The sequence below is a fragment of the Sesamum indicum genome, linkage group LG12 (genome assembly GCF_026168435.1).
Source record: "Sesamum indicum cultivar Baizhima isolate 11 linkage group LG12, ASM2616843v1, whole genome shotgun sequence".
In the NCBI taxonomy this organism is placed as follows: domain Eukaryota; kingdom Viridiplantae; phylum Streptophyta; class Magnoliopsida; order Lamiales; family Pedaliaceae; genus Sesamum; species Sesamum indicum.
In genome coordinates this window covers 8,429,961-8,443,448 of record NC_142668.1, presented here as the reverse complement: position 1 = coordinate 8,443,448, position 13,488 = coordinate 8,429,961, and the positions used below count along the sequence as shown (strand labels likewise).

The window sequence follows — 13,488 nt, the reverse complement described above, 5'->3', positions numbered from 1 at the left end:
TTGAAAATAGATGAAATGTTTGGATTTGTATTTTTGGTTAATTTAAATTATTTTTAAATAAGTGGTGTAGGTTTGATATTGAGATTTGGGAGACAAAAATCACTGTTTATTGTCAAATCATATATATTTATATATATAAATATTTTATGTTTAATGTTGTATTTTTTAGAGAGAAAAATTACTGTTTATTATCAAATTATGTCTGTTTTATATTATGTATATATATAAATGCATATATATATTATACATAGAAAGTTGAAAAATAGAAAAACACGCAAATAAGGTGTAAAAACACAAAAACAAACATTGAGTGTTTTATCTTATTTCAAAAAATGCAAAGACACAAATCCAAACACAGCCCTAGATTTTCTTTGGATGCCCCATCTATTTGTGGCTTTTCCCATTGAACCATAATTGACTTTGTGCACTGGTTCCTTAGTGGAAGTGCAATTTTGAAATGATGAGGCAACAAATCTGCGACATTTCCGATACTCAGGATTCAGCAGCTTGGTTTTCTAAAGAATCTGAAGATAATTCTGTAAAGAATGTAGCATTCATGAAATTTACAGAAGCGGTCCAACGTATGAAGAAGTAGCAGCAAGCGTATTCTGTTCCACTTTATCGAAGGAAGAAACGCAAATTTGAGGAACACGCGTTTAAGCTTGACTGCGGAATGCGATTTTATTTATTGTAAAATGAGAGACCTTAGAAGAGTGAATGCGCCTCCTCCTTTAAGCATAATTGCCAGTTAGTTATTGTAGTTAAAGAAGGTTAATTAGTGAATGGTAGTTATGGTCATATATAGTGGAAGAACACTGCTTCGTTCTCAGAGAAATATACTGTACAAACTTTCTTCTTCTTGAATGAAATAGCTTTGCCCGAGAAAATTAGTTATCAATGGTGAACTGTTGTACATTCCTATTAGCTTGAGATTGAGATTCGACTGCACGGAGACGAATCAACCACAAATATGTTTGGCGGTCATAGCTTGAGCCAGTCTCTTTGATTGACGAAAACTCAAATTGAAGGTATGAAAATGTTCGTCTTGAAAAGAGAATTCGAATGGTATCATTGATCGTCGAAAACTCGTCCAGACGGCGCCAGAAACTTAGAAATAAGTTTATGGTGAAAAAGGGGCGAAAGCGTGCATTTTTTTTTAATTTTTGAATTATATTAATTAAAATATATTTTAATTAATTAAGAATATTTTAAACAATTATAATAATTAAATATTTTAGCTAATTAAGAATAATTATATAATAATTATTGTAATTAAATATATTTTAATTAATTAAAAATAATTTCAGATTTTAATAATTAACAATTATAAATTATTTGAATTTAAATTTAATTTAATTTAATATTTAATATTAAATAAATTAAATATAAATTAAAATAAAAAAGACGTTTTAGTAAAAAAATACCTAAGAAAAAGATAAAAACAGTTAAAAAAATACCCCGCATACACAAAATTTGCGTGTAATGTACCTTCCGTTAATTAGTAATGGAATGGGTGTTTGTTGTTGAGCTTTACAAAATACAGAGGGGCTTTTAGCCTATTCTCATAACAGTAGGATTTTTTCAAACTTTTTAAAATATAGGGGGATTTTATGCATTTTGTCTGACAAATATATTAGTCACTTACAAAAATCACAGTTAATAACCATGGCGTGACCATTATCAATAAATTTTTAATATGACTATTAATTTTTAATTATGATAATTAATTATAATTAAATATTATATTTGTGACTATATTTTTTGTTGCCTATTCACCGACCACCGTAATGCCAATTCTTGGTGGTATTTGTCGTTACACAGGCCACAGGGAGATAAATTGTCAACAATTGCTTTTGAAAATCAAACTCGTGATGTTTTGTCTGAAACCAACTTTAGGATTCCATATATTTGCTTCTAAACATAACATATTTTTTAGTCCAATTAATAATTGGCAACAAACTTTTGAGTATTAATAAAAGGGCTTGAAAAAAGGAACAAAAATGGAAAAAATAAAAAGTTTCCAAAGGGCAAAAATGAAGAAACAAATAAACTTAATAAATTATTTTATAAAAATTCAAAAAATAATAAAAAGAGTTTACAATTCATCTAAAAACTAGTTTATTATTTATATAGCAAAATTACGCTTTAAGTCCCATAGGATATGAGTTCAACACATTCAGTCCTCTACTTTACAAGATTTTCGAAATAGTTCTAAAATTTGAGAAAAATTAACATATTTAGTCTAAAATGGTCCCAAAATTAAAAGGCTGGACACATTTAGTCTTTTATTTTATGAGATTTATAAAACTAAATGTATCGAGTTTTTTTTTCTAATTTGGGGATCAATTTGAAAATTGCATAAAGCATAGAATTAAATATGTCTTACTTTTCTCAATTTAGAAACCATTTTAAAAATCTCGCGAAATAGAGGACAAAAAGCATTGAATTTCGATGGAACTAAAACTATAATTTCACCTATTTATATTGTAGCCAACATAAGTTATAAGATGAAAACCATGAGACAACAAAACAGGTTCATTATTTCGCGACTAAACCACACTCACATATATACACAAAAAGTTTGAGCATCGCATCTCATATGATAATTATGGTGCAGACAGTATATAGAACACAAAGACACCGTCCAACATCTCTATATATGTCATATCCTAACAAGTTCAATTCATGGCAGCTGATGATGAATGTACTCAAGGAACGGATCATAAAACCCTCCCATTTCCTGTGTCGAAATGTAACTAGTTTCACTCTCAGAGTTTGAAGTGTTCGACACAAAGGATCCACCCCAGAAATCCGGCGACATGATGCTAAGATCATCGTCTGCATTCCAGCAGAGAGCACTCGGGTAAGAGGACTCGGAGGTTGATAATTCGGAATGGATAAGAAACTCTTCCTCTGGCAGTGGTTGGAAACAACCCTCTTGGCTGTAATCTGTACTTCCCAGAAATGTATCAGCCCAGCAATCCACTTGGGATTCTGATGCTGAACCTGAGGTACTGTTAGTGTCAACGGATAGTGTTGAGTTTTGAAGGTTTATGAGAGAATCGGAAGAAGCCGATTCGTTTAGGGTTAATGTTTCAGAAAGGGTAAGTTCAGAAGGCTTGTCTTGGGTCAAGACCTGGGCTTTGGAAGATGGTTTGTCAGCAGCAGTGTGCCCTTTAGCTTTCTTGTGTGCTGGATTTCCGTTGCGGCGTCTCTCTATGCGCGTGTGCCAGAAATTCTTGATTTCATTGTCAGTTCTTCCGGGCAAATTTGCTGCTATGGCTGACCACCTGAGTTGATCACAACAAATCCAAGAATTAGTTTCTGGACCAACCCTCTTCACCCTTTAATTAAGAACACATTCTATATATGTATATAAGTTTAGCGATACTCTTATCTAAAGCTTAAGCTGTTAGAGTATTTGAGTTACAGGAAAATTCTTGTTCAGACTAGATTTCGCCGAACTAAATGTGATTGATCACTTTTCTTGAATTGCACACCAATCACACGACAAGTATATTGCACTTGTCGTATAAGTGGTTCAAGTTTGAGCGAGTTGGATCTGAGCTAGAATTTTCTTTGAGTTACATTAGATGAGGAGAAAATATTGAAATATCTGGTGTAATTGGATGAGGATTGATCAGAAGGAGCTTGGGTTCCTACTTATTTCCGAGTTGGTTATGCAGTTTGACGACGAGAGCCTCTTCCTCTTTGCTGAAGTTCCCTCTTTTGACACCGGGCTTCAAATAGTTCACCCACCGCAGTCTGCAACTCTTCCCACATCTTGCCAGACCTAAAACCATATACACAAAATTTTCTTTTATGACATATAAAGGAGGAATCATTGATCAATATTATTGAGAATTCGCTAAGATTGGATATCTAAAGTATAGTGATTTCACTCAATATCTCCAGGCTTTCCCTTCTTTTGACTAGGGTTTTGCATTTTTAGAAAGAAAATCAAAGGAAATTCACTCCAAGAAATCCCATAAAACAATGGAAAAAGATTAAGCTGCAAGTAAGAAATCCCATGGATCGGCAAAAAAAGAATCGAGCTTTGATCAAAACCAATTATTTCAAAGGGTAAAAAGAAAAAAAGGGTTCTTCGTCTTGAGAGTTGAGATTCATCAAAAATGGAGAGAGAGAGAGAGGAAGAGAGAGAAATTATCTACAGAAACATGCCCATTTGAACATACTAGGTAATTAAGTGATGATTTTAACAACTTCTTCAGCTCCAATTAATACTCACCAGCATACTTGGGAAGCAATCGCCAGTTCCAGTGGCCATATCTCTGAACATAAGCCCTCAACTTGTTGTCCTCATCGTCACTCCAAGCACCTTTCTTCAGCCCATTGCTGTCAACATAAGGCGGCCTCACCATCTTCTCCTTATCTTTTCTTTTACCAGGAAAGACTTCTGCGGAGAGCTGTGCGCAATTGCTCAGCAACCAGCGAAAGCTCACTCTTTATATACATACGCCAAGTAAAGACAGACACAAAAAGCAAAGGGGTTGCTCTTCAACTGTCAACATATGAAACATCGTAGGAAAAAGGGGTATATGTATTTTGGCATACAATAAAAAATGGGGTATAAAGGAAACATGCTCCAAATCTATATAATTGGCGGAATGAGAAGGAACAAGGAGACTTCTTCAGTCAAGTGACCTCATTCCAGGAGAGTAGCTTTCACTTTCAGTAGTGTGTTTATGCGTGTGAAGGTGGACTAATTAAATGGGTACGTAGCAATGTTTTGGGTCAGTTTTCACTATTTTGCGGCCCCACAACAAGTACGGCTCACACAAACTTTCCACACTGTGCAACATTTTGGAAGGACGTATAGGGACTTTAATGATATATGAGTATCTATGGCGAATTTAAATGTGTATATAATTAATTTAAAATTAAAGAAATTATTTTATTTTTAAAATATATTAACTTAATATAAAATACATAAAAATGTTAAAAATTTGAGAAAAAATGGGATGTGCAAGTTGAAAAGAGAGACTGTGGGAGGTTGAGAAGATAAAAAAAATGTATATAAAAAAATAACATACCAATAAATTGAAGACACCGATAGGATGCTTTTTAATTGTATAAAGGTACAGATGTTGCAGGGCTCTTTTGGTTGGAATGATGGGTTGGGCATGATGTGGTGATTGGGCGGGATGATGTGATTTGTTTATTTAATTAAAATAGAAATGTATAGAATATCAAAATTTCTTAATCTAATCTTGAGGCCTTCTCATTGTCCTCAGGAGGTTGATCAGGCTCAGCCTCGGTGGTTGGTTGTTGCATTGCTGCATCCATTGGGACCTTGTCGATCAATGTTGGGGGCATACTCATCGCCAGATGGTGGGGAGGGAGGGTTCCCCATGTGGGTTAGCACGAATGTGAGGATCTTCTTCGTATTCATCTCTTTTGTCTCCTAGGCTAGTCCTACAGAAGTCGATAGTGAACATAAGGTCCCATGTTGGTTAGCCTACTATATATGCCACACAACTCATGCTGAAGATCCAACCCTTCCCCCCTCCCCCCTCACCCCTCCCCCCACCCAAACCACCCACAACTCTTCCTCGATCTCTTGTGAAGCACTATGGATCGACGCTGTAGCTTCAGAGGGCTACTGGCCGACACGCTCCTCCACGCGTCTCTGCAACACAACACCTCCTAAAGTAAAAATAATAATAATAGTAATTAGAATTAGGTTATCCTATCATGAAAAGTCATACGAACTAGTAAATTTTTAGTCTCATTACTTACTTGATTCTCAAAATAATCTCATAGCTTGCTAAATTCTAATTTTAAGTCCTCCCATCTTTTATTTAGAAACTCAGAAATACTATCTGAAGTCAAATAGCCGTTATCTTTTCAAAATATAAGGACATTATAAGCTTTCTTTTTATTTTTATTTTGGTTTCATGAATCACACATTTATGATGCACAATACATCAAAACATAAAGCATCTATTTTTTTTCTGTAAGAAGATAGCAACGGTATGTAAGTACTTCAACACTTTCCCATTGAGTTAGTAATATATATAATTTTTATAAAAGTAATTGTAATTTTTTATCAAATATGAATATATTTGCAATTAAATTAAACTTTTTCGAAAAAATCATCCTAATCTATCTTAATTTTTATACATCAAGCACTCTAGCAAGTGCAATGAACATATTGACGTGGTCTGTGCAATTGATAAGTCAATGCAAGAAACAAGTAAAGTAAATGAAAGAAAGAAGTAACAAAATCTATCCAGTCTAAAATCATCTTATAAAACTCTTAAAGTCCCTTTCCAATGGTTTCTTCCGGGTAAGGTGTGAAATGCATACATTTCGATTGAAATTATTTTGCAGTTCATACTTTCAAATATTTTTTTGTTTTTCCAAAAAAATATAATTTTGGTCCACTTATTATAAAATAGTGGCATTTTCAACATATTCGATCTGAAAATTGCAATCGAGAACTGTTATAAAAAATAAAATAACTCTTTTAATTAGTCCATGTATCACTGGAAAACCTAATACGAACCACCAGATTTTTTTTTATTTCATTTTATATGAATTTATTATAATATATTATTTTTTACTTTTATTTATTATTTGACAGATATGAACTGATATTTTAATGTAATGGTGTAATTATTATTGTATTTGATCTAATCAAACTCTTTGGTATTTCCAACTCATATTCTCCCAAGAACTTGTAACATGAAAGAGAGATATATAGAATATATATATATATATATATATACATATTTTCTCCATAGTTTTAAAACTAAGGAGGTAGCTGTGGAACAAAATTTCAGACGAAAATTTATTATATGATTCTGGATTAAAATTCACGAAAAACCAATATTATTAATTAGAATTAAATATAATTAACACAAAAGCTTAATTTATTTATCATGATTAAAATATTCATAATGATTCTTAATCATGACAAATTATTCTACCACACTCACAAAAATTTCGACCAACAAATTAGGTTACGTAGTCTTGATCAATAATTATTTATTAACTACAATTATTTATATTAATTATGAAGATCAAATATGATTAAATATTATATTTCTCGTTGAAACGTGTGTAAAGTAGGAAAAACAACCATAATTTGATGATTTTTTTTTTAAAATTAATTCGAATGGAAAACCTATCCCAAGAAAGATTGAATTTTAATAGCATAATTGTTGCTGACGCCAATTAACATTGAATGAAGCAACGTCAGCATTACGGACGAAACAAACGAACATTTCATGAAGAAGACGACAACAAACGTGTAAACATATGACGGCGTTCACACTTTTGGACTTGGAATTTCTTTCATTGACTTTTGATTGTGAAGCACGTGGAACCAATGTCAAGGAATGCAAGTTTGAACGCAACGTTTAATCCAAACGGGACATATGATACACATATATATATATATATATACGTATACGTATAAATTAATTAATAGCAATTTGTGTGTATAAATTAGTATCATCCCGTACTAATACAATGATCCAAGACAAGGTTGAGAGTAGTGTCAAATCATTCACATATATACTTAAATACACAAGAAAATTTAGTGCACCAAATACCTACTAATAAATCACGTATTATATATATATATATATATATATATATAGGTTGAGGGTTTTGGTAGATGTGAACCCCTTGATTAATTTAGTCTTCAAATTAACATATCCATCTGCAAATTATTGTGTATATCTGGGGAGGGAAAAAAAGGATGATTATATTTATATTTCCTGATTTATTTATATAATTATTTTTATTTTTTTGCGTATTGTTATAAATTACTTCTGACAGTTAAAAGGTAGGATTTACGTTTGTGTAATTCCACTGGCGATTCTGGGGTGTATGTGTAATTTTCTAAAATATAGAGGTGGTTTAGATAAATGAAACGATTTTGGTGGATGTATGTGTAATTTCTTAAATGATATGGGTGATTTGTGGAAGTAGACCATAGATCAAGGGTATAAATATAATTAATCCTAAAAAAGATTAATAACAGTAGAAATTAAAAGAGAATTTTAATGTTATCACTTAATTGATTAGATATCTATATTTAGTGATGGAAATTTTATCTTGCCATAATAATAAATTTTGTGGTTTAATAGTGACGATTATTTTGTAAGATTTGTTATTAGCAATAATTAGTTATTGACAAAAAGTGTATAAAAATAGTCGGACTTTATTGTAATTTTGGTCCTGTAACTATAAATATTTGTCATGTAGTCCTTTAAACATGGAACTTTTGGTCTATTATTATTATTATTTATTTATTTTTGTAAGTTTTAAGATTTGAGAACACATTAACTATCGTAAATTTGACAATTTACCAAACATGATCTCCACGTTAATACTAATGCTCATTATTAATCCTTTTGGAACATTACACACACTTTGACTTGGCCTTTCTGTACAGATTTATTTGCAGGTGCTGTGCGATCCACGTCGTGGTGGGATAACAAAAATCTTTTTAACTCGCCATAATTTTTCTAGGACACCTGTTCGGGTCTTTTGTTGTAAGGTACTGTACTCCTTATTTATTGTTGCTCTATTTGTAAGGAAGTAGTACTCCTTGTTTATGACTTTACTAGAAATTCTAAAGAGGTAGCTCTCCATGCTGTAACTATTTTGTGCATTTTAATACAGAAGGACTGGGGACTCCGGAAAACTCCCCTCACCTCTAGGTACATATTGTTCAATTCAAGTTTATCCTCAATATAAGTTGGGGTCGTCATTAGCACACGCCAATTTCCAACAAATTTAGAACTTTTTGGCAAAATATGTTCCCAAATCTCAAATTTTATAAAATAATGAACCAAATTACAAATTTTATTTTACAATGGATCATCAAAACGCCAAAAACCTATAATTATTGGACCAAACCTATAATAGCCGGACACTAAAGACAAATATAGTGAGAGGATAAATGTGACACTGGATAATTATTATATCACGATTTTATTGTCGTGTTATTGAATTATCATTGTGTACGTGTAACTAATTATTTTATTTCAGTAATAAATATATATATAATAACAAGATAAAAATCATTTACACTTAATATATAATTTTAGTAACATTTTAAAATTGTCATTTTGGTATTATATTACTAATATAATTAGATTTTATAATATTGTATATGCTCAAATTGTATGAATTTTTTAATTAACATATTTTTCTATTTTTGAATTAGTAAGTTGTACTAATCAACACGCTTATAGGTATGAATTCCCAAACATAGTATAGTAAGCACATTGTAAATGGACTTTTGAGTACGAAAGTTCATTCGGACAAATTTGAAAGCTATAATTTTATTTTTCTAATTAATAGAATGTACGACCAAGAAAAAATATAAATTTATCCTGAATAAGACAATATGAGTATTGCAGTACGGCTAAAAGGTTCAGACAGTCAAATTATATACGGATAATTACACTGTTTTTTTTTTTTTTTTTATATTTTGACGTAATTATACGAAAATTTTATGTGATTTGAAAACTACGTATAGCCAAACGAGCCTTTTGTAATTAAACTAGTCTTATAAATATTCACACACTAATGCATGTGAGGAAGTGCATCTTCACCTTATAAAAGGGTGCTTTGCTGAAAAAAAAAAAAAAATTATTTGACCTACATTAAAACTGTAATAAGTCAGTTCAGAATAAATACAGATTTTCATTTCACTTTTTGATTGATGTCAACAAATTAAATATCATGAACTTTACTAACGGATGGATTATTTGTTGGTTGGAAACAAACATCACGAGTAATCGATGTCCTTTTTCAGACCTAAAAAATCTACATATAATTATACCAAAATTTAGGAATAATATAATTATCCAATTATAATAGTTGCTCTATTATTATACGGTTGAACTTCAACATTAATCCACCATTTTTTTATGGATGATCAACGTAATGTAATTGTGATCGATTTTTTTTTTTGTGAAACATAGTTCACCTATTTGAATTTTCAAGAAAAATTGGTGAACCAATTTCTATCGTCCTTTAATAGACGAAAGGAAAAAAAAAACATTCACTAATCTATAATAATATAAAAAAAAAGAAGATATTTTTCACTCATAAACGAAAATTTATCATACTACTATACTATTTCTTTGTTGTTTTTGAAATACCATTAAATTAATTTTTTAATATAATATATTAACGCATATATTTTATTTTTTTATAATATATTTTAAAAATAAAAATATATTCTTTTTCATGTGATAAGGGTGGATATGAGGAAACTTCCAACATTCATCATTCTTACAAATTTGGAGCGTCTGCTGTATTCATTGTCATGTCCGCAGTATCATAAACGTGTTGTCAATCATATGCTTCCATTATAAAAATGTGCTTCCTTTGACAAACGAGTGAAACGTGTGGTTAATTAACAGGTTCTTTCATGGGAGTCGGGACAGCAGTATACGAGTTGACTAAAGTCCAACCACTTCCCCTTCATGGAACCTGCAGAATTTATGATCAACATAACATCGTTTAAAAGCAATTTATCACATGAAAAATGTGGAAAAGAACTTAGTTGCCCAAAATAAATAAATAAAATGGCCACCACCCTTTTTTGAGATAATAAAAATTGAAAAAACACTCCCTTCATGACTCGTGTATTGCACGCGTTATATTTATTTTTTAATTTTTTGGTAGGGACAGGAGGCTGCTGTTGTGCAATTTTTTTAATTTTTTTTTATGCATATTTCAAACTGAATAAAAACTATATATTCAAAAAATTCGATTTTTTAGATACACCAAATATCCAAATAATTGTAGAATTAACTAAGTTAATTGCAAATTAAATATATAATCATAAAAATAAAGTAATAAACCATGCTTAAAAGTCGATAAACATATCTCTCATGCCAAGCACATAAAAAACACATCGATCCACGGCCTATTACATCGAGGCGGGCTCTGATACCACTTAAGAGGAATGGAGTGGGAAAACATGGGGCAGAAGCGTAGAAAGCGGTAAACCCGTGCATAATAAAATCATAAAATCCAACTAATGGGTGTTTCCTTAATTGTTCTTAGGCGTTTGATGTAAAATATACGTACAAGAACAACACAAAGAAAACGTGCATATGAGGCTCATGGGTAAAAGAAAACACAAAGGTGCAATATGTAAATTGAACCGTTACCTTGTTGCTTTCTTGATTGAATTGTGTTTGATGTATACGAAAATAGCACGAGTCCAATGGACTTGGACTATCATTCAAAATTTCTGCTGGAGTACTTATGATCCTAAAAAAGAAACCTATAAAACAACACATTAGCACTCCGATGCCCAAGTCAGTATTGGATCCAAGAAAAGATAGGACAAGACAGTAAATAATAGTAATAAGGAATCAAGATATATTGATTAAATCGAAATAGATGTCCAAATTCGCAAGAAAATGCTCGATGAGTGTTAGAAAGAGTGCTTAGAGAATCCGGGAGCCATCCCCCTGATGGAGGATCAAACCTGTATATATAGGGGGAGTGCCCTCGCCTATTGAGGATCTATATATCCCTCTTCCCCAATTTTAGGAAAGATAGGTTAAAGTGGTCAGATAGCAAAATGTCTTTATTCGCAATTTGATGTGTCCAATGGGAGTGTCCTTTCGCCAGGGAAAACCCCTTACTGGCAGGGAGTCTTAGCCGCAAGCCGCTAGGGACCCCAGGCTTTAGGAAGACCTTTTTTTTCTTTAGACTGTGTCCCTAGGCTGACGTGGTCTAATGTGATGGTTGATTGGCGGGCCAGCTGTACGCCACGTGGAGGGGGGAAGATTGCCAAGTTTATGGGCCCTTGGGTCAGTCACCTTTGTTGGGTCATGATTACGGGTTGAGCCTAGGGGTGCCTTGGGCCTCCGTCTTTCATCTTGGACTACTAGGCTCGCTAAGCTGTTGGGGAAGGTATATTGGGCAGCTCTAAACCTTGTTGTTCTTCTTGGATTGGGTCTTCTCAAGTTATGCACATCATGAATGACCCCCATTACCCTAAGAACAAAGGTGCAATATGTAAATTGAACCGCTATCTTTGTTGCTTTTTTTATCAAATTTTGTTTAATTAAATAATCTACCTAGTTTCATGGAGACTAAATTAACTAAACACATGGAAATCAAAGATAATTCATGCAATTCTCACATAAATCAAGTTCAGTTTCATGGTTAATTCCTAAATTTTCTAACATTGACTTCACATTTTAGTACTTGATGTTTAAAACATGCAAATACGTGAGCAAAACATTCACAAGGCAATTAAGAACTTAGGAATTGAATTAGATCAAATAACACATGATATAAAAGAAGAACCTAAAATAATTTCATTAATGTACCAAAATGCGAAACTTAATTCTAGGACAAAAAGTGTCTACTCAGGCATGAACTTGGCAAACAAAAGTAATAAAAATTCTAATGTCAACTTAAAGGAAAATTCTAAAGAGAAGAGGAAATAGGAAACTATAACCTAAATCTCCTAGCTGGTTAGATGACTTCTTGCTTCACTTCAAGCTCTTCGAATTTGATCAAAACATGTGTATGATGGCGAATGTAAAGTTTTTCTCACCCATTCTCGTCTATTCTTGCCACTTATATAGCTGAAAGGCTCCTAGCTTCGCAATTGGAGAAGAATTTGACGTCTACTCTGTTTCTGCTACAAGAAGATGCTCGTGGGGTGAGAGCACACAGTCAGGCCATGTTTCACTGACTAACTCTGAAAACATACCTCTTATCCGACACAATTGTGTGGCATGAACAAGGCTCGACCGTGTTGTGTGTGTCTTGGGCTGAGTTTATGTATTTTTATGATTCTTTTTTCTTTTTGTCTCTAATCAAACTTACAAGAGAGTAAAATACCCAAAAACAGCATTTAAAAAATAAATGAAGCTCAGAAAGTAGTAAATCCTAAGTAATTCTACTCAAAATGACGATGAATTACATTTATTTTTCTATTATAAATACGTAAAAGCTAAGGTTATGAGGACGAGAGCCAAATTTTGATCATTTTACTTCCGCAACAGTTAAATATTTGATATCGTCCAACAGTTTTCCGATAAATTTTTTTATCCATCTTCTTCCTTTGATTCATTACAATTGCCTGTTAATCACTATATTGCCGCCCAACAACACCGTTCAATTGCAATTACTTAATGACACCGCCTGCAGCACCTCTTACAACACTACGCTTTAATACCGCTAATTAGCATATACCGTCAATAATTCTAAATCGTTCTATAAGAAACTTTTGTCAAAACCAATAAGACATATTTTTTATCGATATAATGTATTGTGGTAGACGTGATTAAAAGTTTATATATACCATGCACTGATGTATTCATGGACACAACCCAAAAGAAGAATAATAAGTATTTAGATATTACAAAACTTGAAATTATTCTCTAATAATCACATAGATAATTTTCATCTCAAAATGTCACTACTGACCCACCTAATAAAACAGACAGCACAACTTATGATCCA

The 13,488-nt window shown here is 32.2% G+C and overlaps 1 protein-coding gene across 1 annotated transcript; it reads right to left on the bottom strand.

Moving 5' to 3' along the window:
• Positions 1-2,520: 2,520 nt before the first annotated feature.
• Positions 2,521-4,581, bottom strand: LOC105178533 (uncharacterized). Its single transcript, XM_011102024.3, has 3 exons — positions 4,250-4,581; positions 3,664-3,793; positions 2,521-3,290 (listed from the first exon to the last, which is right to left on the bottom strand). Exons 1-3 carry the CDS (start codon positions 4,380-4,382, stop codon positions 2,684-2,686), a joined length of 870 nt encoding a protein of 289 aa, XP_011100326.1. The 5' UTR covers positions 4,383-4,581; the 3' UTR covers positions 2,521-2,683.
• Between the last annotated feature and the right edge of the window lie 8,907 nt (positions 4,582-13,488).

Coding starts and splice junctions, on each gene's coding strand:
- LOC105178533 (XM_011102024.3), bottom strand. CDS start 4,382: ATGGTGAGGCCGCCTTATGTTGACAGCAATGGGCTGAAGAAAGGTGCT. Junction 3,794..4,249: donor ATTGCTTCCCAAGTATGCTG/GTGAGTATTAAT, acceptor ATATGGTTTTAG/GTCTGGCAAGATGTGGGAAG. Junction 3,291..3,663: donor CATAACCAACTCGGAAATAA/GTAGGAACCCAA, acceptor TGATCAACTCAG/GTGGTCAGCCATAGCAGCAA.